Here is a 26,538-nt window from a genome sequence, read left to right on the forward strand (position 1 = left end):
AATTTGATATCTTTCTTTTCTAATGTAGTTGTTTACAGATATAAATTTCCATTGGAGCATTGCTTTTGCTGCAATTTATAAGTTTCGCTGTGTTGTGTTTTCATTTTTATTTATCTGAAGGTATTTTCTAATTTTTCTTATTTTTTTTTTGACTCAGTTGTTTAAGATTGTGTTGTTTAGTTTCCATATATTTGTGAGTTTTCCAGTTTAGCTTCTGTTATTTATTTCCAGATTTATTCCATTGGAGTCAGAAAGATACTATGTATATTTTCAGTCTTTTAAAATTTGTTAAAAATTGTTTTGTGGCCTACTGTATGGTCTATCCTGGAGAATGTTTCATGTGCACTTGAGAAGAATATATATTGTGCTCCTGTTGGACAGAGTGTTCTATATATGTATTTTAGGTCTAATTGGTTTATAGTGTTCAGATCCTCTATTTTCTTATTAATTTTCTATGTGGTTGTTCTATCCATTATTATTATTGAACATGGGATATTGAAGTCTCCAACTATTCTTGTAGAACTGTCTATTTCTTTCTTCAATTTTGTGTATTTTGGCTGCATAACTTTTGTGGCTCTGTTATTAGGTGCATGTATGTTTATAATTATTACATATTCTTGATGAATTGAATGTTTTATCAATATATAAGGTTCTTCTTTGTCTTTTGTAACCTTTTTTGACTTAAAATCTATTTTGTTTGATAATAAGATAGCCACTCCAGCTCTCTTTTGGTTATTATTTGCATAGGATATCTTTTTCCATCCTTTCAACCTCTTTGTGGCTTTGTATTTAAAATGAGTCTCTTATAGACAGCATATAGATAGATCATGTTTTTTTTAATCCAACCTACCAATATCTTCTTTTTAATTTGAGAATTTAATTCATTTACATTCAAAGTAATTACTGATAAGGAAAAACTTATTTCTGTCATTTTCCTATTTGCTTTTTTATATCATACTTGTTCTTTGTTCTTCCACTCATTACTGCCTTTTTAAAATATTTAATTGGGCCGGCCCGGTGGTGCAAGTGGTTAGGTGCGCACGCTCCGCTGCAGTGGCCCGGGGTTCGCTGGTTCAGATCCCGGGCGCGCACCGACGCACTGCTTGGCAGGCCATGCTGTGGCGGCATCCCATATAAAGTGGAGGAAGATGGGCATGGATGTTAGCCCAGGGCCAGTCTTCCTCACAAAAAAAATAAAATAAAATAATAAATAAGTAAAATATTTAGTTGATTTTTTTGTAGTATACCATTTTGATTTCCTTCTTTCCTTTTCTGTATATTTTTTAGTTATTTCCTACACAGTAATAACAACTTGTTTGTATGCGTATGAGAATGATCTAGTAGAACGAGAAAAATTGATGACTCGAGAGAGAAGCAAGAATGACTGTTGCAATGTCCTTGAGCAGATGGGAGTGGGCAAGGAAGGCAGAGGAAAGAGAGTATTAACTTTTTACTGCTTGTCTTGTTACAAGAGCCAAACATTTTCAACTTAAAAAAAAAAATCTAAATCAATGAGAGGAAATTTTAAAAAACGTAGTATCTTCTATGATTTCCAAATTTATTTGTGATGTGGTTAGGTTGGTCAGAAATACTTCGGCTGAGGGTAGGAGATCATTATTGTGGTATGTGAGTACCTGTATCCTCTCGGATAAGGTCTACAGAAGAGGAGAGAAAAGTAGAGCTAGAAACTGTAAAGACTTGGGTGGGAGGAGTATGGTTGCTTGCTGACTTTAGTTCATATTGAATACAGAACTTAGCAGTCCCTATTACCTTTTAAAGGGTCAGCTCTAAATAATTGAGGAGCAATATTGAGTCCATAATAATTTAATATTTACTCCCTTTCAATTAATATTTATTACTCAAATGTCTCTGGACTGCCTATCTTTTTTAAAAAAAATAACAATTCTAGATATCCTGAATTTCGAATTGTGATTTTCACTAATATTCCACTAATATCTTCTGAGTTGTCATGTGACATTCTAAAGCAAACTCTTCCTCAATTCTAACGTCACTTACTGTTATTAATGATAATAAAAATGACATGTTGTATTTGAATGGAAAGCATTTTAATATTCATTACAGCAATCATTATATCAAGTGTGTAGGGTAGGCAAAGGTTTTTTTGCTAATTCGTTGCTTTTTATTTTCTTCAGGTCTCTAATAATGAGGAACTTTGTGGATGAATGTACGCATCCCTTAGAGTTTATCATTTATGACAGAATCAGTAAGGATCATTTTAGTTTCACTTTTTTATCGAAGTTTTAAATTTTGATTAATTAAAATGATCACAATAGCTTACTTGCAAAAGCGTTTTTTCTTGAGTCATTTAAAAAATGTTTACTCTAGAGTTCTTATTTATTTTAAAATTTTATAAGAGTATAGTTTCTATTTACCATTACTCGCTTATTTTAAAACTATCGTAGTTGCAAAGTTGCATTGGCCGGATAAAATGTTTTATTTGTGAAGTCCAGCAGACTTCCATTGTAACTTGGCCAAATCTTTCAGAGTAGATTCACTTGCTATATTTTTTTCTCAGAAAAATCTACCTTGCAAATACTTACCAAGTAAAATTAGTTGGTAATTAGATTGAAGAAAATCAATTTTTAGTTGACCACTACAATCTTTATCCTTGTTTAAGAGACATAACAGAAAATTAAAAAACTCAAAACAATTTTACCCATGTAATTTTTTCTTCATAAAATAGCTTATGGAGATATAATTCAGATACTGCATAATCCAAATGTATAAGTCAATGGCTTTTAGTATATTCACAGAGTTATGTATCTATCACCGCAAGTAACTTTAGAACATTTTTATTATCCCAAAATAAACCCTCACAACTATCCATACTCATCAGTCCCTGCCCCCTCACCCCTTGGCAACCACTAATCTACTTTCTGTCTCTATAGATTTGCCTATTCTTGACATTTTATGTAAATGGAATCATATAATATGTAGTTCTTTGTGACTGGCTTTTTTCACTTAGCATAATGTTCTCAGAGTGCGTCTATGTTTTAGCATGTATCAGTACTTAATTTCTTTTTATTGCCAACTAATATTCCATTATATTGATATACCACATTTTGTTTACACATTCATCAGTTGGTGGACATTTAGATTGTTTCCTCTTTTTGGCAATTGTGAATGATGCTGCAGTGAACATTGGTTTTTAAGTATCTGTTTGAGTCCCTGTTTTCAATTCCGTTGGGTATATACCTAGGAGTGGAATTGCTGGATCGTGTGGTAATTCTATGTTTAACCATTTGAGGAACTACCAGATTGTTTTTCAAAGTGTACATTCCCAACAGCAGTGTATGCGAGTTCCAACTTCTCTACATTGTCGTAACACTTGTTATATTGTTTTGTTTTTTTCCCCCTTATCCTAGTGGGTGTGAAGTGGTATCTCATTATAGTTTTGATTTGCGTTCTCTGGTGACTGATAGTGAGTGTCTTTTCATGTTGCTTATTGGCCATTTGTATATCTTTGGAGAAATGTCAGAACCTTTGCCCACTTTTTAATTGAGTTATTTGTCTACTATTAAGTTTTAGGAATTTTTTATATATTCTAGATACAAGTCCTTTACCAGATACATGATTTGAGTAATTATTCTCCCAAAAGGGAACCCTCATACCCCACTGGTGGGAATGCAAACTGGTACAGCCACTATGGAAAAGAGTATGGAGATTTCTCAAAAAATTAAAAATAGAAATACCATATGCTCCAACTGTCCCACTACTGGGTATTTATCCAAAGAAATTGAAATCAACAATTCAAAGAGACTTACGTACCCCTATGTTCATTGCAGCATTATTCACAATAGCCAAGACATGGAAGTAACCCAAGTGCCCATCAACTGATGAATGGATTAAGAAGATGTGGTGTGTGTGTGTGTGTGTACAATTATATATATACAATGGAGTACTACTCAGCCATAAAAAAAGACAAAATCATCCCATTTGCAACAACATGGGTGGACCTTGAGGGTATTATGTTAAGTGAAATAAGCCAGAGAAAGACAAACACCATATGATTTCACTCATATGCGGAAGATAAACAAACACATGGATAAAGAGAACAGATTAGTGGTTACCAGAGGGGAAGGGGGTTGTGGGGTGGGCAAAAGGGGTAAAGGGACACATATATATGGTGATGGATAAAAATTAGACTATTGATGGTGAGCATGATGCAATCTATACAGAAAGTGATAAATAATAACATAGACCTGAAATTATACAATGTTGTAAACCATTATGACCTCAATAAAATAATTAAAAAAAATTTTTATCCCCTTGTCACCTCATTTATCTCATTCTCCCATTTTTCCCGTGGTTATCTTTTCACTTTCTTGATGGTGTCCTTTGAAGCACAAAAATTTTTAATTTTGATGATGTGGCCCATTTTTTCTATCAAAACTTTTTCTTTTTTTTTTTTTTGTGGGGGAGATCAGCCCTGAGCTAACATCCATGCCAATCCTCCTCTTTTTGCTGAGGAAGACTGGCCCTGGGCTAACATCCGTACCCATCTCCCTCCACTTTATATGGCATGCCACCACAGCATGGCTTTGACAAGCGGTGTATCGGTGGGTGCCCAGGATCCGAACCTGTGAACCCCGGGCCTCCAAAGCGGAACCCGCGCACTTAGCTGCTTGCGCCACAAGGCCAGCCCCCGAAACTTTTTCATTTTTTGCTTAAGTGAAAACTTTAGTAACGATCTAACTAGTATAACAGGAGTATTTTCTGGCGCATATTATATAATACAGTGTAATCCTGTAGTTATAAGATAGTATATTATTTCTAATAGCTTTACTATATTTGCTCTCTTAAAGCTATGTTGAGGGTACATATTTAGATTGTGGTTAGCTGTTATTTTCAGTTTCTTTTCTGTCTGATTTTTTGCCATGTGAACAATTTTCCGTTCTGTAATTGAAGTAACAGCTTTAGTACCTAGGTTTTTATCAACTTGAACTTAACATTCCTGGTACTGCATTTCATCTTATTACTTTTTATAGGATGATTTTGCCCCCCCCCCCCCGTTTATTGGGAGTATTTTGAAGTATCTTTAAAGTCCTAATTTTTCTTTGCAATTTCATATAATTTAATATCTTCTTCAGATTTGAGGAACACACTGTGGAAATCTTAGATCAATTAAAGGTATAGTATAGATGATCTATATACCTATAAACCTTACTGAAACCCAGTAATAAGTAACTTTGGGGTACTGCATTAAAACCAAGTATTTTCAAATGCCAGGGTTCATAAAATATCAAGATCAGAAGGGACTTTAAGTGTTATCTGGTCAGTCACTGATATCCTGCTGGACTCCTCTTTACAATATCTCTATTGAGGTCTTGGTTAGCCTGTTTTAAATTTGAATATATAACTTTAGTAATAAACCCATTATCTTTTTCTTTGGATAACTCTATTTCAAATTTCTTTTTTATATTGAGCCAAAGTAATTTTCCCTATAGTTTTCTGGTCCCTGTCAGTCTAGATCTGCCATTTGGGGTCCTACAGATAGCATGAGTAATGGCATGGAAAATGAACAAAAGGACATGTTAGAAAAATAACAAGTGTATTAGTGTGATTAGATTGTAAAGGATGTGGAGAGATGGTGAGCTAGTGACTGGAGATGAGAAAAATTTGAAGGGTCTATATTCCAAGTTGGATATTTATATGGTCGGCATTAGAAAACTGTCAAAAGACTTCCACTGGCAAGTGACATGATCAAATCTGTGTTTTACAGAACTTACTCTGGTCACAGTGTGCATAATAGATTAAAGTTGGGAAATACTTTAGGCAGAAAGGTCAGTTTTACAATGCTATTAGCCAAATAAAGCATGTAGGAGAAAGATACATTTTAGAAGAAAGATAATTAGTTTGGTTTTGGATCTGTTGAGTTTATACCTATGGAAAAGTTCAGGAGGCAGGTGGGAAGTTGGTACTGGACATAAAGATTTAACAGTTGTCAGTATATAGATGACAGAGGATGAGCTTACCTAGAGAAAATATCTTAGAGTGAGAAGAGATGACAACGGAGGAGAGAAACTTTGAGAAGCATGGTTTCAAATAACTTCACCATTCTGCTTGCTGTCCTCTGAATATGTCCCCTTTTGTCTATATTCTTTAAATGAGACACTTGAGATTGAATATAATACCTGGATTTGGTGCAACCAGCATAAACGAATATGACATTTTGTTTAGCTAGCATCCTATTGATGGACATCTAGGCTATACTCAGTCTTTTACTGGAGCAAATAATGCTGCAATTAATAAATACCCTTGCATCTGCCATTTCACTCATATATGAACATATTTGTAGAATAAATTGTTAGAAGGGAATTTGCTTGGGCCGGCCCCATGGCTTAGCGGTTGAGTGCGCGCGCTCCGCTGCTGGTGGCCCGGGTTCGGATCCCAGGCGCGCACCGACGCACCGCTTCTCCCGCCATGCTGAGGCCGCGTCCCACATACAGCAACTAGAAGGATGTGCAATTATGACATACAACTATCTACTGGGGCTTTAGGGGAAAAAAAGGAGGAGGATTGACAATAGATGTTAGCTCAGAGCAGGTCTTCCTCAGCAAAACGAGGAGGATTAGCATGGATGTTAGCTCAGGGCTGATCTTCCTCACAAAAAAAAAAAAAGGGAATTTGCTCAAAGGTTGTGTGCACTTGGAATATTTATGGATATTGGCAAATTTCTCTCCTTAGAGGTTTTATCATTTTAGACTTCCACCAGTGGTATATGAGAGTGTTATTTCCACAGCTTCACCAAAATGTGTTATCAAACTTTGGAATCTCTCTCAGTCTAATAGGTGAAAAATGGTACATAAGTGTGGTTCTAATTTGCATTCTCTTGTTTTGAATGAGAATATGAACTGACTGTATCTTTTGCCCATTTTTCTGTTAGGTTATTAGTTATTTTTCTTATTGCTTTATAGGAAATCTTGATGTATTAAGAAATGAGCACTTCATCAGTGAGTGAGTAGCAGATGATATTTCACAGTTTGCTATTTTTCCTTTGTATATGAATCTTTCCATAAAGTTATTTAATTTATGTAATCTAATTAATGGATCTTTCATGACGTCTGAATTTTGTTCCATGAATAGAAACCAAGGTACCCCCATCCAGGTTTTCTTCCAGTACTTTCATGATTTTTCATTTCAGACGTTTATATCTTTTATTTGTTTGCAGTTTGTCTTGGTTTGAGAACAAGATATGGATCTAACTCTATTTTTTCCATATGATCAACCAATTGTCCTCTTTATTTTATAGTTCATTTTCCCCCAGTTTGAGATACTAAATTACTTTCTCTTGTCTCTGTCTGGCTTCTCATGTGCTAATAGCACACTGTTTTGATAAGTGAGATTTTGTAATGCTTTAATATTTGGTAGGGTTAGTTCTTCCTGGTTGCTCCTCTCTTGCAGATCTTTTCCTGGTTTTTCTTTTTGCCTATTTAGACCATGTCTGCCTCTGAAAAAAACTACTGGAATTTTTATTGAGACCACATTAATTTCAGAAATTAGTATATGTAGAGTTCATATATTTATAGTATTGAGTTTTCTGTCCAAGAGCATTGTATATAAAGAATTTGAATTAGTTTTCAACATTTAAAAACAGGGAAATTTCCCAAAGAAGTCTGAATGGATTTCCAGCTCTTTTTTAAAAATCAGAAGCACCAGTCACCTGAAGCTAACTGGTGGCTGCCCCTTTGTACTTTTTAGCTAGCCACAGTTCTCTCCTGGCCAGCTTCGCTCACTTATGCCACCTGCCTGGCCTCTGTGCAATCTACAACCTGAATGCACTTGGAGAGTTGGCTGTCTGCATTGAATACAGGACCCCATAGTTACAAATTATTAGATTTAATCTGTGGCTCCATTCTCTTGAGATTCTTTTCTATCTTGGTTCTGTTAACTACTGTGATTAATTCTGCCTTCCAACTTAAAATCACCTTGTTAAGCAAACTTTCTATACCTTCATTTAAGTCTGATGATAAATACGGAACCAGCCAAACTGAGACTAGAGAAATTCAGCAGTACACTACTGGAAAATTATTTAGTACTATTTGAGTGTGGCTATGCAGGTAGTTACTAGTATATGGTCACATAATTTTACTAGCATTGAACTAGTAAACCTTGTCAAATTCTCTACGATCTACCAGTCTTGCACTTAGAAGCCCTGTGGGAATCCTACGGATATGAGTAATTTGGGGCCAGTAGTTGACAGTTTATCCCTTTAAACATTAAACCTTTTATTTTAGCCATTTTAGATAGATTTTTTTTTTTTGCATTTCATTAAACTAGAAATATTTTGCCAATAGCTTTGAAAAGAGAAGCTTTAAGGGAGGCAGAAGTCTTCAAGAATTTGAAGGTTTATCGTAATTAGGTTTATTTTAAACAATCTCAAAGTAGATGCCTAGTAAGGCAGGAGGAATATTGACTTGAGTGAGGTAAAGAAGAACTTCTTGACGGTATTCAGTTATAGTTTGAATGCCTTAAGAAGCGTTGTTTCTAGAAGTCCACAGACCAATTTTTTTTAACAAAGAAATGGTGAACTCATTTGCCAGCTTTCTATTTTGCCAAGCAAGGGTATTCTTTAAAATGACTAATGTCCCCTGTCATTATCACTTTATTTGAAAAAATGTTTCTGAGTACAGTGTGTTTTGGTCTCTGTCATTGGAAGAGTTTGCTATTTGCTATCTAAAAGTAACTTCAAATGTTAATAACCACCAGTGATAATAATTTCACCTACTGTAAAAATGTTAGTCAAGTGTTAAGCCAGAGAAGAAATTCTAATCAGTGAAATAGCTCCCTATTGCCTCTAGGATAAAGTCCAGATTTCTTAACATGGCTAATAAAAGCCCTGAATATCTGACCTCTGCTTACCTCTCTACATCTCTGTTTGGCTAGTAGTGTATTCTGGCCATACTATGCTATTGAGTGGTTCCCGAGATGCTGTGTCCTGCCTCACCTCTGAGCATTTCTTTAGTGTTCCCTCTGGCTCTTGCCCGTTTTAGGTACAGTGCAAGAGAGTGAGGGGATTGTAAAAGACGTTTCCTACTGTAATAGGGGTTACGGCTTACCAGTAGAGACAGTATTTTAACTTTATTTAGCACTTTATAATTCACCTTTGAGGCAGACAAGACTGTAGTTAAAAGTTTGTGTTGTTATTTTGTTTTTTAGTTTTTCATAGATGAAAACAAAAAGTGTGTGATCTTCTCAAGGTCATACAGCTAGACGGTGCTAGAGCCAGGATTCAGGTCTAGTTTTTTTTAAATTTAAGTATCATGTTCTTTCAGATTCCTATGCAGTCATTCATTGATTTAGCAAAAATTTTTTATGAGCCTGCTATGTTAAGCGACATGCTAAGGATACAGAGGTGTTTCTTTTTTCCAAGAGTGTTCAGTGTAGTGGAGAGACAAGGTAATATATTATTACAATGCAATGCTATTTGTGGTATGCACAGGTTACTAGACAGAAAGTTGCATCAGGAGAGGCTTTCTGTAGGAGGTGGATCCTAAGCCAAGTTTTCTCCAAGTATAAATTTGAAATAGCTATGAGTAACTTGTAAACAAAGTAAAAATTAATGTAGCACAAATTTTATACCGTATAGAAATGCTGAAGAGATGACTAATAGAGAACTGAATAATTTGGTAGGGATAATTGTTATCGTATTAAATGGGGCAAAACTATTAATGTTTAGAACTTATTGAGAAGACTACAGTAGTCCCCCCTTATCTGCAGTTTCACTGTCTGCTGTTTCAGTTACCCGCGGTCAACCTCAATTCACCTCCATCTGAAAATATTAAATGGAAAATTCCATATAAACAATTTATAAGTTTTAAATTGTGCACCGTTCTGAGTAGTGTGATGAGATCTCATGCTGCCAGCTCTATCCCACCCAGGACGTGAATCGTCCATTTGTCCAGCACGTCCACTCTGTGTACACTACCTGCTCATTAGTCACTTAGTAGCCGTCTCAGTTATCAGATCATCTGTCGAGGTATTGCAGTGCTTGTGTTCAAGTAACCCTTATTTTACTTAATAATGGCCCCAAAGTGCAAGAGTAGTGATGCTGGCAGTTGGGATATGCCAAAGAGGAACCGTAAAGTGCTTCGTTTAAGTGAAAAGGTGAAAGTTCTTGACTTTATAAGAAAAGAAAAAAAATCGTATGCTGAGATTTCTAAGATCTATGGTAACTTTTATTACAGTGTATTGGTTCTTGTTTTGTTTTTTTTTTAATTTTTTTTTTCTCTTTGGTGAGGAAGATTGGCCCTGAACTAACATCTGTGCCAACCTTCCTCTGTTTTTGGTATGTGGGACGCCGCCACCGCATGGCTTGATGAGGAGTGTGTAGGTCTGCACCTGGGATCCAAACCCTCGAACTTGGGCTGCCAAAGCGGAGCATGCTAGCTTAACCACTATGCCACTAGGCCAGCCCCAGAGTGTATTTGTTATAACTGTTCAATCTATTTTTTTCTTAGTTATTGTTGTTAGTCTCTTACTGTGTCCAATTTATAAACTAAACTTTATCGTAGGTATATATGTTTAGGAAAAAGCATAGTATTTATAGGGTTCGGTACAATCCTCAGTTTCAGGCAGCCTCTGGGGATCTTGGAACGTATCCCCCACAGATAAGAGAGCACTATGGTAATTCATTTAGTAGAAAAATATTGAGGGACCTATTTGGAGAATATAGAAATGTCTTGGAGAAAAAGCAACTGTTAGACATTGAGGAAAGTCAATTTACCACTGGACTAAGTTTATAAATATGTAAAACCTGTTATAGAACACATATTCATTCATCTTATTTTTACTCTTAAGGCCCAGTTCAAATGTTAGCTCATCACTGCCTTTCCTGATTTTTTCCAGACATAATTAATTGCTATCTAATCTGTACCACCATAATATAGTGCTTTGTATACATTTCTGCCAAGACGTATATCACAGTATAGGTTTATGTGTTTTCTTCCCCTGTAGATTATAAAATTTTGAAGGTAGGGATTCTGTACTATTGATATTGGAATCCATTTTATTTGATCATCATGTGATTGGCATCAGATAAATATAGAAATGAAGATAGATAAGTAATTTGATTTTGATTCTAAATATTTGTCTCAATCTTAGAAGAATTCTGTCCCCCTTTTAATATACTTGATTGATAAGGTCCTCCACAACAGTGCTCCGATTATATTTCTGCCTTTACTTTCCACTTCTCCCTTTGTATACCCTCTGCAGTGATCATAATGTTTCCTATTTATTCTTCCTTCCTTGCTGCCATTTCTTTATTTCTAAATCCTTTGCCTGGCCTCCCCTTCCAATTCATTTATAAGACCCCCTCAAAAGCTAACTGTTTCAAGAAGCTTTTCCTGAATAACTTGCCAAGTATGCTCTCTTCTCTTTATAAATCACCTTACAGATGAACTTGTGCCTCTTTTAAGCCATGTTTACCATCTTTTATTCAATATGATGTGCTTTTCTTATGCCATTACCCCCTTCCTCCCCTGTTTGGATTCTAACTTCTGAAAGCAGAGACTTTTGTGGTTTCTGCAAAGTTGCTTTGGATGTAAGGGACAGTCCGTAAATATTTGCATAATTAAATAGTAAGTTGCAATTAGACTGATGTGATGTTTTTATAAAGTTAGAAAATGGCATAGACATTTACTAGAATGAATTAAGACAATAGATATTAAAGAGGAACTTAAATAAGCATTGTGTCCATTGTAGAATGTTCCCTAGTCTAGAGTCTGAAGCTGAATATAAGATATGTTCCGAGAGGTGATTTAACCTACCTTATTTTTGGCTAATGCTTTGTTCAGTTCAGACCATGTAGCCCTCCATTTGCTCAGTCTCAAACAATTATAAAATCTGGAAAAATTTCTTCTTTTTTTCTGTATTTTACTTTTTCTAAAATCATATATTTATTAAAGCACTTAGATACCATTGTGATTGATAAGTCACTTTCTAGGTAAAATTAATACAGATTTTGGTAGTTTTTACTTCTCAGAATTTTTCAAAAGTATTTCTGTATTTAAATAGTGAGCAGACATTTTGTTTAGGAAATTTATATTTCCTAATATGGACCTCCTAAAATAGAAGTTCAGGAAAACTTTCTTAGGCCTTTGCTAGTTTTTGAATAAACCAATATGTAGAGGAGCAAGAATTTCTATTTGTGGTTCTCTGTGCAAGACAGTGGGGACAGAACTGTAAATTACCTTTGTTAAAAGTGTTTGGAGTGATACAAGCCTGGAACAAAGTTGGCCAACCATTTCATTTTAGCAAGTAACCTCTTAGATGCTTTCCACACACAAATACTGTGTGGGTGTGTATATATATTCATATATATAAATATAGTCATTTTTTCTCTTGAGACTATCATGAGACTAATTTATTGCTTAGCTCAGGTTACTGTTTGTTTTTGCCTCAGCTTGATTTTTCAGTACACATTTATTTGCACAGTATAGTAAATATAATAAGCAACGTATATATTCTAAATGATTTCCTGGGGGCACTTAGGGGCAGAATAATGAATATAACTTAATAGGAAGGTGCTTGCTTTTGCTACATGGATGTCTAAATCAGTTAGCTGTCAGGAACAGTGATCTTACATGGCAGATGAGCAAGAGGACCATGGTAGCAATATGTGGGGACATCCCCAACATACCACGTGGTCTCTGTTTTCTGTCAACTGACCAGATGGCTAACCTTTATCTCATTTTGAGCCACTTTATCATGACCTCATCCAGTTGCTCATACTGATTCAATTCCACATATACCCTGTGAAATAATAGATTTGTCTGCTCAAGAGGTCTAGAGCAAAAGACCATAATACACTTACTAATCTGAGAGGATCTGATGTCAGCTATCTTAACAAGAAATAACTTTGAAGTGTAATACATATATACTTTATACATGCTAGAGCTGCTGGGGTGTAATGGCCATTTCATAGTCTGGGAGAGAGTCTGACATACCATTCTCAAGTTTACTTTACATTCTGTTATCATAATATATGAATTTCAAAATGAAGTAATATGCATTATTACTTTTAAATGCGTGTATTTATGTCCCCTGCAGGAGCCTTTTTTTCCTTGTAGGGAATATTGATGAGCTATTTGCAATGGATTATTCTACCAAAAAATACTGTACAATTTTGTTTTGTGTTTTAAATCATATATAAACTTTGTAGAACTTGAATGAATACTCGTTATTAAACTTTGTTTTTGTTTGTATTTTCCTAGGATTCTGACACTTCATGACATCTCATTATCTACAGCAATAATGAACATTGACCTGTTTTGGATTAGTTGATGACCTTTGGAAATGATCCAGTAATATCTACTACAGAGAAGCTAAATATACTCCATTTGGAGTGAACAGCCCAGATTGTTACTGAATTTTTCAAGATGACGGATCCAATGATGGACTTTTTTGATGATACCAGTCTTTTTGGTGAGACCTTAGAAGGTTTGTCAGATGATACATTTGTACAACCAGGACCGGTTTCACTAGTTGATGAATTGAACTTGGGTGCAGAATTTGAACCTTTGCACATAGACTCGCTGAACCATGTTCAAGGTACTCCAACACATCAGAAGATGAGTGATTATGAACACTTAAATCAGTTTGATTCAATGAAATTTCACCAAGTTAATCAGTCTTTTGGTAGCCCAGCTGAACATGTGTTATCTCCACACTCTCAGTTTAATTGTTCTCCAATCCACCCCCAAAACCAACCCAATGGTTTGTTTCCAGATGTAGCGGATGGCAGTCCAATGTGGGGCCATCAGACAGCTACTAGCATTTCAAATCGAAGTGGATCTCCTTTTCACCAACAAGGACATTCTCACTCTATGCATCAAAATAAAAGCTTTGTGGCACACCATGACTTTGCCTTATTTCAGGCCAATGAGCAACAAACACAGTGTACTTCACTACGCTCACAACAAAACAGAAATAATCTTAACCCAGGGCAAAATTCTCTTAGCCACTCTAAAAATTTTATGGATGTTAATGTTTCTGGTCCACACAGAGTCAGTGTTAACCGCCCACCACAAATTACTAGTGCATCTACTTCACAACAGTCTCTTTCGATGCAGCAATTTTCTCAAACGTCAAATCCTTCGGTGCACTTCCTCAAGTGTAGCAACCATCAAGAAGGAAATTTTAATGGACCTTCCCCAAATATGACTTCTTGTTCTGTCAGTAATTCACAGCAGTTTTCTTCACATTATTCCTTTTCCAGTAATCATGTATCACCCAGCAGTCTTCTTCAGTCCTCTGCAATTCTTGCACCTAATCATACAAATCAGACTTTAACTGATTTTACTGGAAGTAATTCCTTTTCACCTCATAGGGGAATCAAGCAAGAATCCACTCAGCATATGCTAAATCCCAATACATCATTGAATTCAAATAATTTCCAAATGTTGCATTCATCACATCCTCAGGGTAATTATAACAATTCAAAATTATCTCCTGTGCACATGAACTTCCCAGATCCTGTTGACTCAGGAACTCAAATAGGCCATTTCAATGATCATGTGGAAACGAATGGCTTTTCATCTTTAGAAGAGAATTTACTTCATCAAGTGGAGTCTCAAACTGAGCCATTCACAGGACTTGACCCAGAAGACCTCCTTCAGGAGGGTCTCCTTCCCCAATTTGATGAGTCAACGTTTGGGCAAGATAATTCAAGTCATGTTTTAGATCATGACCTTGATCGGCAGTTTACTTCACATCTTGTAACACGGCCCTCTGATATGGCTCAAACTCAGTTGCACAGTCAGGCTCGGAGCTGGCATTCATCACTTTCCAACCATCAGCATTTACATGACAGAAATCGTCTATGTTTACAGCGACAGGTACGTAGCTCTTTTATTTTGGTGATTTGGGGTAGGGTGGGCTTTTACTCATTGAGTTAATTTTATGAGACATATTAAAGATTTCTCAAACTCAGTAATTCTATTAGGTGAATATGCATATTTTGACATAGGTTTACGTGGCTTTAACAGTCTTATATTTGAAAGTGATTCGTTGATGTGCTCAAAGCAAAACTAACTTCTATATTTAGAAATTGTAAGGTTTTAAGACCTCTTTTGTAACTTTCAATTATGATTGCCTTTAACAGAAAGATATATTATCAAAAACAAAAATTTAATAACCATAATTAAAAGGAAACAATACATTGGGAACATTTTATTGCAAATATGGTACACATAGGGTTCATATTCCTATAAAAAGCTCATATAAATTAATAAGCAAACTTTTAAGATCTTAGTTGATAACTAGATAAAGCATACAAGCTGAAATTCACAAAAAAGAAATTGAATTACTAAACAAAACATTCAGAATAATATGCAACTTTAATAATAGTTCAATTTGGAGCTTGGTTTCATTTTTGCCTGTTAGAAAAAATTTTTTTAAGTGTTAATGCTTAGTGCTGGCAAATTTATGGTGAAATTGGAACTTGCATAGCTTTGTTAACTGATACAAATATTTTGGAAAGCAATTTGGTCGTTTATAAGTATAAAAATACTTTATTACAGGGGCTGGCCCCGTGGCTTAGCGGTTAAGTGCGCGTGCTCCGCTACTGGCGGCCCAGGTTGGGATCCCAGGCGCGCACCGACCCACCGCTTGTCCAGCTTTGCTGAGGCGGTGTCCCACATAAGCAACTAGAAGGATGTGCAACTATGACATACAACTATCTACTGGGGCTTTGGGGAGGGGGGAAAAAAAAGGGGGAAAGAAAGGAGGAGGATTGGCAATAGATGTTAGCTCAGAGCCGGTCTTCCTCAGCAAAAAGAGGAGGATTGGCATGGATGTTAGCTCAGGGCTGATCTTCCTCACAAAAAAAAAAAAAAATACTTTATTACAATAATCCAAACATAGCAAAAATAATATACCCAACGATATTTATCTTACTATATCTATAAGGGACAACTGGAAACATCATAGTTTATTATCATATTGATATTAGATGGACTATTATAGGCATTAAAAAGACTTTGAAGACTAACACTGAGAATATGACAATGATGGGGAAAAAGCATAATTCAAAATTAAGATCGTAATAAAGTGGTTCAGAGTTCAGGGTCTGGTACCAGACTACCGGGGTTAGAATCTTGGCTCCTGTTACTTATTAGTTGCATGACTTGTAGCTAGTTATATAATTTTTATGTATCTCCTTTGCCTCGTCTTTAAATGTGGAATAATAGGATCTACCTAATAGGGCTTTGGTAAGGATTAAAAAAGTTATAACGTATAAAAGTGCTGAGAACTGTGCCTAGCATATAGTAAGAACTTAATAAGTGTTTTTCTAATTATACTTTTTTTCATAGCAGTGTGAAACTATGCATATGAAAAAATACTGGGAGGAAATAGATTGTTTTAGGGCAGTACAATTTCCTTTGTTTTCTATAGTTTTTGTCATGTGAATGTGTTACTTTTATAATAAAAATGTGTTTACTGTAATAGTTTATCATTTTCCTGAAATCTTGTTAAATTAAGGATTCATAAAATACTTTAATACTTTGGTTACCTCTGAGATTAGGTGGACAATGAAATATACCACAGTTCTTGAAATTAAATATTTAGGGACTTTTTTCATTTCAAAGCCTTCAAGTGTTTGCAAAAGATAAAATCTTTGTCTTTTCCATTGGGTTGATTTTACTTCTGTTTCAAATGATATTTTCTGTACATTTTTTGAAATGTCTAGATAGATTTTAAGATATTTAAAAGGCACTTGTAAACCCTCCCACTCTCCTTTTCATGGCATGAGTAGAATAATATGATTTTGCTCCCTCTACTGGAAGAGGATCAGGCATCTCAGTTAGAAGGACCCTGGGAAAAGCCTTTGCTGATTGAAGGTGGGGTCACTTCCACTATCAACTTTATCTGTAGATTTCTGACTAGTTTGACTAATCATTTTGTCCAGCATATACTAATTGAAGTTATGAAGCCTGAAATTTATTAACTCTACTTCTTAATTTTAATTTTCTAAGGCCTCGTCGCCATTTTTTTTTTTTTAATTCATGTTTTTCTAAACGTGTTATACTGGCTTTAAAAAGAAGTAAAGACTCCCTTTTATAGATTTGGAATGAATGGAGGGTAATTATAAATAACTAAAGTAGTCCCTAATGCTTGCATATTGATAGTACTATCTGAGAGAAATTCTTTTCAGATCTATCATAAGCAACCTTTCATACATCATCTTATTCTACACTGATAAATTCCTAAGGCTTTATTTAAATCTACTTACTTTTTTGTTTGAGGGTTTTTGTTTTGCTAATTTCTTGTTCTTTTTGTTACGTGTTAAAAACTGATAAAGGGCAGTGGATTTGGAATACTTTTTTGACTTACTGAAAGTGTTCTCAAGTTTCCTATTATTTCTTAGTGTTAAGAGTGATATTTGGGAGTTGCTGATTATGAGAGTAAAGAGGAGAGATGGATTGGTAGAGAAGCTAGGGGATTATTATTATGATTATGATTATTATGGATTACATATAGGTTTTATATGTACTAAATTACAGGTTACATATGCTAAATAATGTGAAATTCAAATGATTTAACATGATGTAATTTATGACATATTTTAGCAGAGCATATAAGTTTTTTGCTTGTGTAATTTTTGGCATGTTCTGGACAGTTATGGTTACTATGTACCCAAAATGTTATATTAATAAGGAGTTTTTATATTATTACAATGTTTTCCCAGGTTCTATGGAAAGAAATTTTTTTCTTAGTTTTTTTTTTAACTCTCTGTTAATTGCAGTAATTTCATTTCAGACTAAATTAGCATTCTTAAATATATACACAAGTTAAGAGATTAAAAATAAAAAAGTGGCATAATTTTTGGTTTATCAAAATCAAAAAATGAGATACGTTTTGTTATAGTCAAAACAAGAAATTCTTTAACCTACTGTTTGAAAATTCTTGAATGGCAGTCTTTAGAATTCTGTAGGGCCGGCCCTGTGGCTTAGCGGTTAAGTGCACGCGCTCTGCTACTGGCGGCCGGGGTTCAGAACCCTGGGTGTGCGCCGACGCACCACTTCTCCGACCATGCTGAGGCCGCATCCCACATACAGCAACTAGAAGGATGTGCAACTATGACATACAACTATCTAGTGGGGCTTTGAGGAGAAAAAGGAGGAGGATTGGCAATAGATGTTAGCTCAGAGCCGGTCTTCCTCAGCAAAAAGAGGAGGATTAGCATGGATGTTAGCTCAGGGCTGATCTTCCTCACAAAAAAAAAAAAGAATTCTGTAAAGCTTCAGTGAGAATGTTGGATTTGTAAAGAATGTTTCTAAGCCTTGCTTTTTCTTATTCCCCAAATGAGGTAGGGTGGTTGTAGATATAATTTCAAATGTCTTAGAGTACCCTGAAGTCTGTGTCAATCATTAAAAACAGTGAATATTGCTGAAAACATTTCTTATATAATTGACTCTAGAATTTTACCACTTAAAAAAGAGAAAAGAAAAAAGGTGACAAGCTACAGCAAGTGTTTCTAAATGTAAGTACTCACGAAACATAATAGAGCAAATACTAGCTTATTTTCATCTCTAATTCTTACAGCAAAGGAATTTTGAGAGAATATTACTATAAACTTTCATTGCTCTCTTGCGACAAATACTTTCTGCTGTTTTGTAACACAGAATCTTGATTTTGTCTTATTTGTGAAGTGTAGATAGCATGTGGAGCACTGTGTGATCTTTCAGTGTTTGTAAATTAAATTTAATGTAACAGTTCTATAGCAGTGAAAAATATTATGTGGGATAGCTGAAATAGCAATCAAAACAGGAAATAGAATTTTAGGAGATACATAATTATACATAATTCCTTGTTGGCTTTTGTATTCTGATAAATTTATTACTTTATTTACTACCTTGAATTTTCATTTCATTTTTTTCCTGAAGGTAGAGAAACTTACATTATTTATAAGCTTTAAAAACAACTTAGAGAAAGACAAGTTTGAACAGCCTATATAAGAGGCACATTTTAAAATACTGGATTTTTTTATGATAAAAAATTTAATACATGGTTATTAAAAAAAAATTGGACCATATAGGAAACAAAAAGATGAAAAATAAGTTACTTGTAATATCACTACCAAAAGATATCACCGTTGATATTTTCTTATTTAAGTTTCCAGTGAGATCTATTGTCTCTCTCCCCTGTCGTCCACCTACATACATATTTTTAAGAAGCGAAGTTGGGATCATATAGTTTATGCTGTTTGGCAAATTGCTTTTTTAACCTTCCAGTTAATATATTGCAGACATTTTTCATGTCATTAAATATTTTTCTAAAAATGATTTTGAATGGCTGAATAGTTTACCATTATAATGTTTCTAAAGTACCATATAAAAGTAAGGCTGTTATTGAGATCGGGAAAAGTCTGAATTGAGGTAATTAAAATATCTTTATATTTTTCTTGCATATATTAACGTAAGTATTTAATTTAAAGTAGGAATATAGTAATAGCAAAAATTATAATAAATAACACATAGAGCACTTACTTTGTGCCAAGCACTGTTCTAAATACTTAACCTATATTAACACATTGATCCCTCACAACAGTCCTTTTAATTGGATACAGTTCTTTTCCTCATTTTCCATGGGAGGAAACTGAGGTACAGAGAAGTTAAGTAGTATACCCCAAATCACATAGCCGGTGTGGAGACATCCAGTGGTTGTACTGGATTCAAACCAAATTTGACTTCGTGATATGCGGTCTTAACCACTTTCACTTTACTTAGTATTTTAATGCATTGTAGTATATAACAATCATATGCTAAATGATTTCTCCCTGCTCACCCTCCCCCTTCAAAAATCTGTCTTACTAAAGAGGCAAAAACTTGCTTTAGAACCTTTAAGTGGAGAAGACCATGCTTTTCATGTTTTCTGGCTATATTGGCAAATAGTTTATCCATTACCAGAGGAAAAAACAACCCTGAAACAAAACAAACAAAGAAAAAAGTAAACTGAAATAGCTGTTGCTCCCAAAAGTGTTTTGACATTTTTTTATAAGATTATAAATTTTAAGATGATAACAACAAATGCCCTAAAGTTAAACCTGATAATTATCTTCAAATGTTTGAAGGATTTTGAAGGTCAGAATTAGGCTTCCTAGTGGAAGTCAGAGAAAAGCAGATTATCGTGTAGTATAAGGAATAAGTTTGAAATAAAGCTCTTTCACTGAAAGCAGGGAGATGGAGTGGCTCAGATGTGTCACAGAAGGAATTCCTGTAGTGGGTGGAAAATGAACTAAATTGTAGGTTCTTTTCAATTCTTAAGATACTATAGTTGTAATTTTGGGTTTCGTCATAGGACATATCATTCATATTGCCTAGTTAGCTCCTGAGTGGCGATTACAAATAATGAAGAAAAGTAAAGAAATATGACAAGTTCTCTGCTATCCAACAGTGTCAAGGAATTATTTATTATAAATGAGTATATTTTTCAAATAGTTGAAATATATTCTATTAAGCATCAAAACTTTTAATTATATGACTCTTTTTATTCTTACACCTCCAGGCATTACTGTCACTTAAGTAAGACACTATTGGAACACATTAGCTATATGAAAATTATTTTAAGCAGAAATATAGCTAATTTTGTGCATAAGTCAAGTTTATAAAAGAGAGAGGAAAACCCACGTAAAACTAAAGCAAGAGATTTCCTGTACTTTGCTCGTATCCATTGAACTCAGAGGATCCCAAGCTCTTTGCTAGTTTTTTTTTTGTTTGTTTGTTTGTTTTTTTTACAGCGGTAACATTTTCTACGTCAAAAAAAGCAACTTATATATGAACGGTTAAAAAACTTGTCACTTATGTCTTGTGCCCTAGGCAAAAAGAAGAGACAAAACTACCTAAGTAATATTTATATTGTCTTCTTGAATAATTAAAATTCTTATTTTAATGAATTAAGTACTTTCCCTTTATTTATCAAAATTTGTTTAAATCTTTATGCATTTGGCATGGTATTGCTCATTAGAAGTTTCTGAATTCTTAGTTGTCTGAGCTAAAACACAAAGTAGAAATTCTGTACAGGAATTTCGCTTTTAGTTGCTTTTTTTCAGTTAAAAGTGGACTAGTTTTTGGTTTTAACATTTTTGTCAAATCTTCTAGATTAAAATGTTCTGTTTGAACTGGGAAATTTGTGCAATATTAGCTAGTTCTAAAATATGATCTCAATTATTAAACTGTGTACTATATTGTAGAAGGGTTGAGCTCTGCACTGCCTGCCAGGAATAAGAGTAACAGAAACTCCAGTTCTTAGCAGTAGCTTTAAGGCTATTACCCTCTAACATTCATACTTAAGGGTGAGAGGTGAACAGGAAGTAAATTCCAGGGGTGGGGAAAAGGCAGCAGTTGGTGAGAAATTTGTGGATTAGTGCAACGTGTAAAGACTATGAGATTCAAGCCAAACTTCAAAGTAGTCTAACAAAATTTTGTTGCATTTAATTTCATTGATGGGGAGCACTCCCAAATACTTGAGGACTACTCAGTTATTTACTTATCGTTATTAATGTCTGAAATTGAAAATAATGTGTTGGGGGCTACTGAGCCATCAAACTTTACCTCTATTATTATAACATGGCTACAAAGTTGTTTTGGAATACTTAAATATGGGTAATCAGGTTTCTTTATTTGGGTAATTGGACTGAAATGATTTTAAATTAAGGAAATATTTTAATATAAGATGTGGGTAATAATAGAAAGAGATAGTAAGCACATAGGAAGCTGGGACTGCAGTTTTCAATTAAATAAAATCTGGTAATTTGCTATGGTCGTCTATGCAAATAATACTTTGCACATTTATTATGCAAGATAATACCTTACAAATTATAAAAGGAAGACACTCTTTAAGCAAGGTTTTTTCCTACATGAATATATGTTTGTGTACCTGAACACAGTACAGGTTTACGTTGGCCATTTCATGGAATCATAGAATTTTAGAGCTGGACAAGATTGTACTCTATCCTCATATACAAAAAGCAAAAACAGTGTTAGAGAGGTCATGACTTGCTTGCTGTCACATAACTAGTGTGCCGATTCCTTTTATAGCTTAAACTCTGGAGCGTTTAAGGGTGATTAGAAATGGGCGTGATACCATACTATGTCAGACACTTAACGTTTAATGTGTTGTAAAATACAGTTATAACTGGTTGTCTCCAAACTGAGAAATACTTAAGTTGTTTGTTTTTTTTTGAGTGTGTATCTTTTAATGTCTTAAGTTTTTAACTGTATCTTTAGTGTTAAAAAAAAATGCACCCTTATTTGTCAAATGTAGGTATAAATTGTATATACGTGAATGACTGAATTTTATATAACATCTGTGTTTTGGAAATTTTGCATTTTTACTGCTTTTATTCAGTATTTACTAGATGTCTACCAGGTGTAGCGATTATGTGGGCACTGAGGTTGCAAAAATGAATAAGATATGGTCCTTTGCCTTTGAAGAACTCAAACTGAAAATTGTCATATTTTCCCATTGATCTGTATTATAATTTCAGAGTTGTTGTCTTTTCATTTCTGGTTCAATTTCAGTTAACAGTAGTTTATAGCACTTTCCTTTAGCCCTCCAGCTAAGTGATTTGGAATGAGTGATTTACAAACAAAAAATTAATTTCTTTGACCTATCTATTTAAAGAAGGTGTTCCTCTAAGTTTCAGATTAGCTTTGTTTCATGACCTTTTGACAATCTATAATTATTTGATTCTTCATGTACATATTATAACATATTATATGTACATATAATATTGAACTAAGGTCCAATTGCTTTTGTAAATCGCAGATGCAAGAAAGCAAGCCCATTTCTTTTGAGCTTCTAATATACTTAAATTTATTACAAACTATTACAAAACTCTTAGAAAATTGTGCTATGTTATTCAACTTTGAACACTATATGTTTTGTCAGAAGAGAAATAATTAGTTACTGAGAGATATACTAACAAGATTATGTTGCTAGATAAATTTCCTAGGGTTTTTTTTTTTTTATTCCTAAATACTTCAAATGAAAGGAAGACTTTTAGAAGTAATTAAAATTATATGGAAAACATTGAGAGTGTAGTTAGAGATAGAAATAGTAATAACATTTGTGTAGTATTTTAAAAAGTGATTTTACTTACATTATTTGAGTCTTTTAGTAATAACCCGGAGTATATATAAGTTGGGATTATTTCTCCGAATTTACAGATCAAGTATTTAACGCATCGAGAGGGAAAGTGACCTGTCTAAAATCAGACCGAAACTAATGGTTTAGCAGAAACTTGGCTCTAAATTCATTGTATTTTCTACTGCACCAAACTGCCTTTCGCTCATAGCAGCAGAAACAACAAATGTTCATTGAGCACCTGCTATTTATATATCAGGTACTGTGCTAAGTACTAACAGAATAAATGTAAAGATACTTCTAAGGCTAGGCCTGCAAATCTGTATTTTTGTTATTTTACAAGAAAAAAGTTGGCTCCAAGTCAGCTTAAGCAATATTAGAAATGTCAATCTTAGGATTATTTTCCGACTGTTTATATTGATAGTTTCATTTTTTTATTTTGAAAAAGTTTAAAGTTACAGAAAAGTTGAAAGAACAATACAGTGAACATCCATATACCATTCACAGAGACTCACTAGTTAATTTTTTGCCACATTTGCTTTCTCAGTCTATTTTTATTTTTAATAAAAGGTACTTTACTAAAGGATAAAACTTAGCATCACCAATAATGGCATATCATGACACTTTACCCTTAAATATTTTAACATGGCTTTCCTTAGAACAGGTACGTTTTCCTATAATGCTTTTATCACAATCAAGAAATTTAACTTATAGTAACAATAATATTATATGCTATGCAATCCAAATTCAGATTTCTTGAATTATCCCAATAATATTCTTTAGAGATGTTTGTTTGTTTTAAAGTCCAGGATCCAGTCAAGGGTTAGGCATTACATTTATTTATCTCTTTAATCTCCTTTAACCTAATAGAGATTTTTCCGAGCCTTTTTGTTTTTCTTTCCTGACATCAACATTTATTGATGAATTCAACAAATATATTTTGAGCACCCGTCACATATAAGACAGTATGTTGGGGATTCTGCTTTTTTTTGTAACTTATGAGGGAGATAAGACCCATATACCTATATAACAAATATGCATGAACCCCCCAAATAATGTATTAACTCAGCAGTATGTGCATAGATATAGTATATAAATACTCTAAAATAGTGGTGGATACTAAAGTATTAGTTTTACCCAGCTTCGTAAGATACTTTTGTGTGTTTCTCCTTTGGGAATTGATAGTATGTCAAATCTATTAATGAAAACAATTTAGTTCAAGCATCTATGACTGCCTAGTATATGAAGAGATATAGACATTTGACAACTACAAAAGTAAAACATGTTCACTGAAAGTATTTGTAAAAAAATTTAGAAAGCACAAACAAGAGAAGTCACCCCTCGTCCCATCAACTAGAAATAATCACTTTTTATATTTTGGGGATATATGCTTTAATCGTATACTCTATAGCTGTTTATCTATTTGTTTTCTGTATCAAATTTTCAGCTTTATTTAGGTATAATTGACATGTAATGAACCGAACATATTTAAAGTATACACTTCAATAGATTTTGACATATGTATATACCAGTGAAACCATCATCACAATCAAGATAATGAACATATTCATCACCCTGGAAAGCTCCCTATTGCTCCTTTGTAATCTTTTCTTCCATCACCCCACCCCCGACTCAACCACTGATCTGATTTCTCACTATGGATTAGTTTGCATTTTCTAGTATTTTATATACATGGAATAATATAGTATGTACTCTTTTTTTATCTGTATGCACTGTATACTTTTTCTCTGGTAGCTTACATGATTTTTCTTTTTTACTTGTTTTAAGCAATTTGATTCTGATACTTCTTGGTGTAATTTTCTTCATGTTTTGTTGAAGTCATTGATTGAGCTCTTTCTTCTTCTGATATAGGTGTTTAATGCTGTACATTTCCCATTATTCAGTTTCAGAAACTTTTGAATTCTTATTTGATTTCCTTTTGATTTCTTATTTGACCTGTGAGTTATTTAGAAATGTGTTTATTTAACTTATAAATATTTGAGTATTTTTCCAAATACCTTTGTAATATTAATTTAATTCCATTGTAGTCAGAGAACACATTTTTTTTGTTTTGAATTTGTTTATATTTATTTAGACTTGTTCTATGGCTCATGTTTATGGCTTTACATATATTTTTTGCTCTGATATCTGCTTTGTTTGATATTAATATAGTCACTTCTGTTTTCTTTTTGTGTTAGCATGGTATTCTTTTTCCATCCTTCTACTTTTAACCTATTTATGTTTTTATATTTAAAGTGGCTTTCTTGTAGGTAACATATAATTGAGTCTTCTCTTTTTTTATCCAATTTAACAATTTGTTTTATAGTTGAGGTGGTTAAACCATTTACATTTAATGTGATTGATTATATTGAAATGTTTAAACTACCTTACTATTAGTTTTATATTTGTCCTATCTGTTCTTTGTTCCTCTTTTCCTTATTTTCTGCCTCTTTTTGGATTAACTGACTATTTTTTATGATTCTGTTTGTATCAGCTACAGTACAATGAGGAGACAAACTACACAGTAATATAAACAGAGAAAGTTTGATATTAATAATTATTAACTGAAATAGGATTAGAATAATGTGACACTGCCTACTAAGGCATAAAGAGAATTCTTAAGAGTATGAAAAGAGCAGATAAATGGAGCAGCCACTTTACCTTTAAGACCCACACAGAGTACTCAAGGAAGGAACAAATCTTGGATGTGCTCTTCTCATCAGGGCTGAGATCCAGACCTAATTGGAGGGAGCATAGCTGTGATGTACCAGATGTGAGAGAAGTTTGCTGCAGTGTCATGCTAGTGGGTCTCCTTGGGAATCTGCTCTTTGAGGTACAGGGGGAACATGCCCCAAAACAGGTGTTATAACTCAAAACTTGCTGTGAAGCTGCCTAAGAAGGTATCATGGGAAGTTAACCATGGGGTGATTTTATGTGCTGCTTGCTATGCATTCTTCTGTAGCCTGCTGAAGAGAGCATACTGGAATCAAATTGAAGTCCCTTCATCTTCCAGTAATCCTCCAGTGCCCTCTACTAACAAAGCTTAACATTGTGCCACTGGCAAAGGAAAAATGTGTACAGGTTTCAGCTTCATTATTGCAGAGCAGGCAATGAAAGATGGATTTAGACTGGAGAGGTGATAAATTGACAACTGGCACACGTAGTAAGCCTTTGTTGACTTAATGTGTGGTACTCTTTGTTGTGTTATTTTAGTGGTTGCTTTAAGATTTATGGTGTTACGTCTCTAACTTATCACAGTTCACCTTAAGTTATAGTATATATACCTCTTCACATATAGTATAAGAACGATATCGCTTCCATTTCCCCCCTCCTGGCCTTCTTTGTGTTATTGTTGTTGTACGTCTTACTTCTATATATGTTATAAACTCCACACTAAATTTCTATTATTTTTCCTTTAAACCATCAATT

General features: G+C 34.0%; 1 protein-coding gene across 10 annotated transcripts in view; it reads left to right on the forward strand.

The window, feature by feature from the left end:
- CHD9 (chromodomain helicase DNA binding protein 9) overlaps positions 1-26,538 on the forward strand; it is a 226,208-nt gene that overhangs the window by 68,610 nt on the left and 131,060 nt on the right. For 5 of the 10 annotated variants that reach the window (XM_058527805.1, XM_058527807.1, XM_058527806.1 and 2 more), the window contains exon 2: positions 13,236-14,858. In XM_058527805.1, the coding sequence (XP_058383788.1) occupies positions 13,401-14,858 (1,458 nt within the window). In that variant the 5' untranslated portion in view covers positions 13,236-13,400. Of the gene's footprint in view, positions 1-6,938; positions 6,979-13,235; positions 14,859-26,538 lie in introns of those variants that run through there. The other 5 variants (XM_058527802.1, XM_058527809.1, XM_058527808.1 and 2 more) reach the window with 2 other exon arrangements.

This window comes from Diceros bicornis, chromosome 32 (genome assembly GCF_020826845.1).
Source record: "Diceros bicornis minor isolate mBicDic1 chromosome 32, mDicBic1.mat.cur, whole genome shotgun sequence".
In the NCBI taxonomy this organism is placed as follows: Eukaryota; Metazoa; Chordata; class Mammalia; order Perissodactyla; family Rhinocerotidae; genus Diceros; species Diceros bicornis.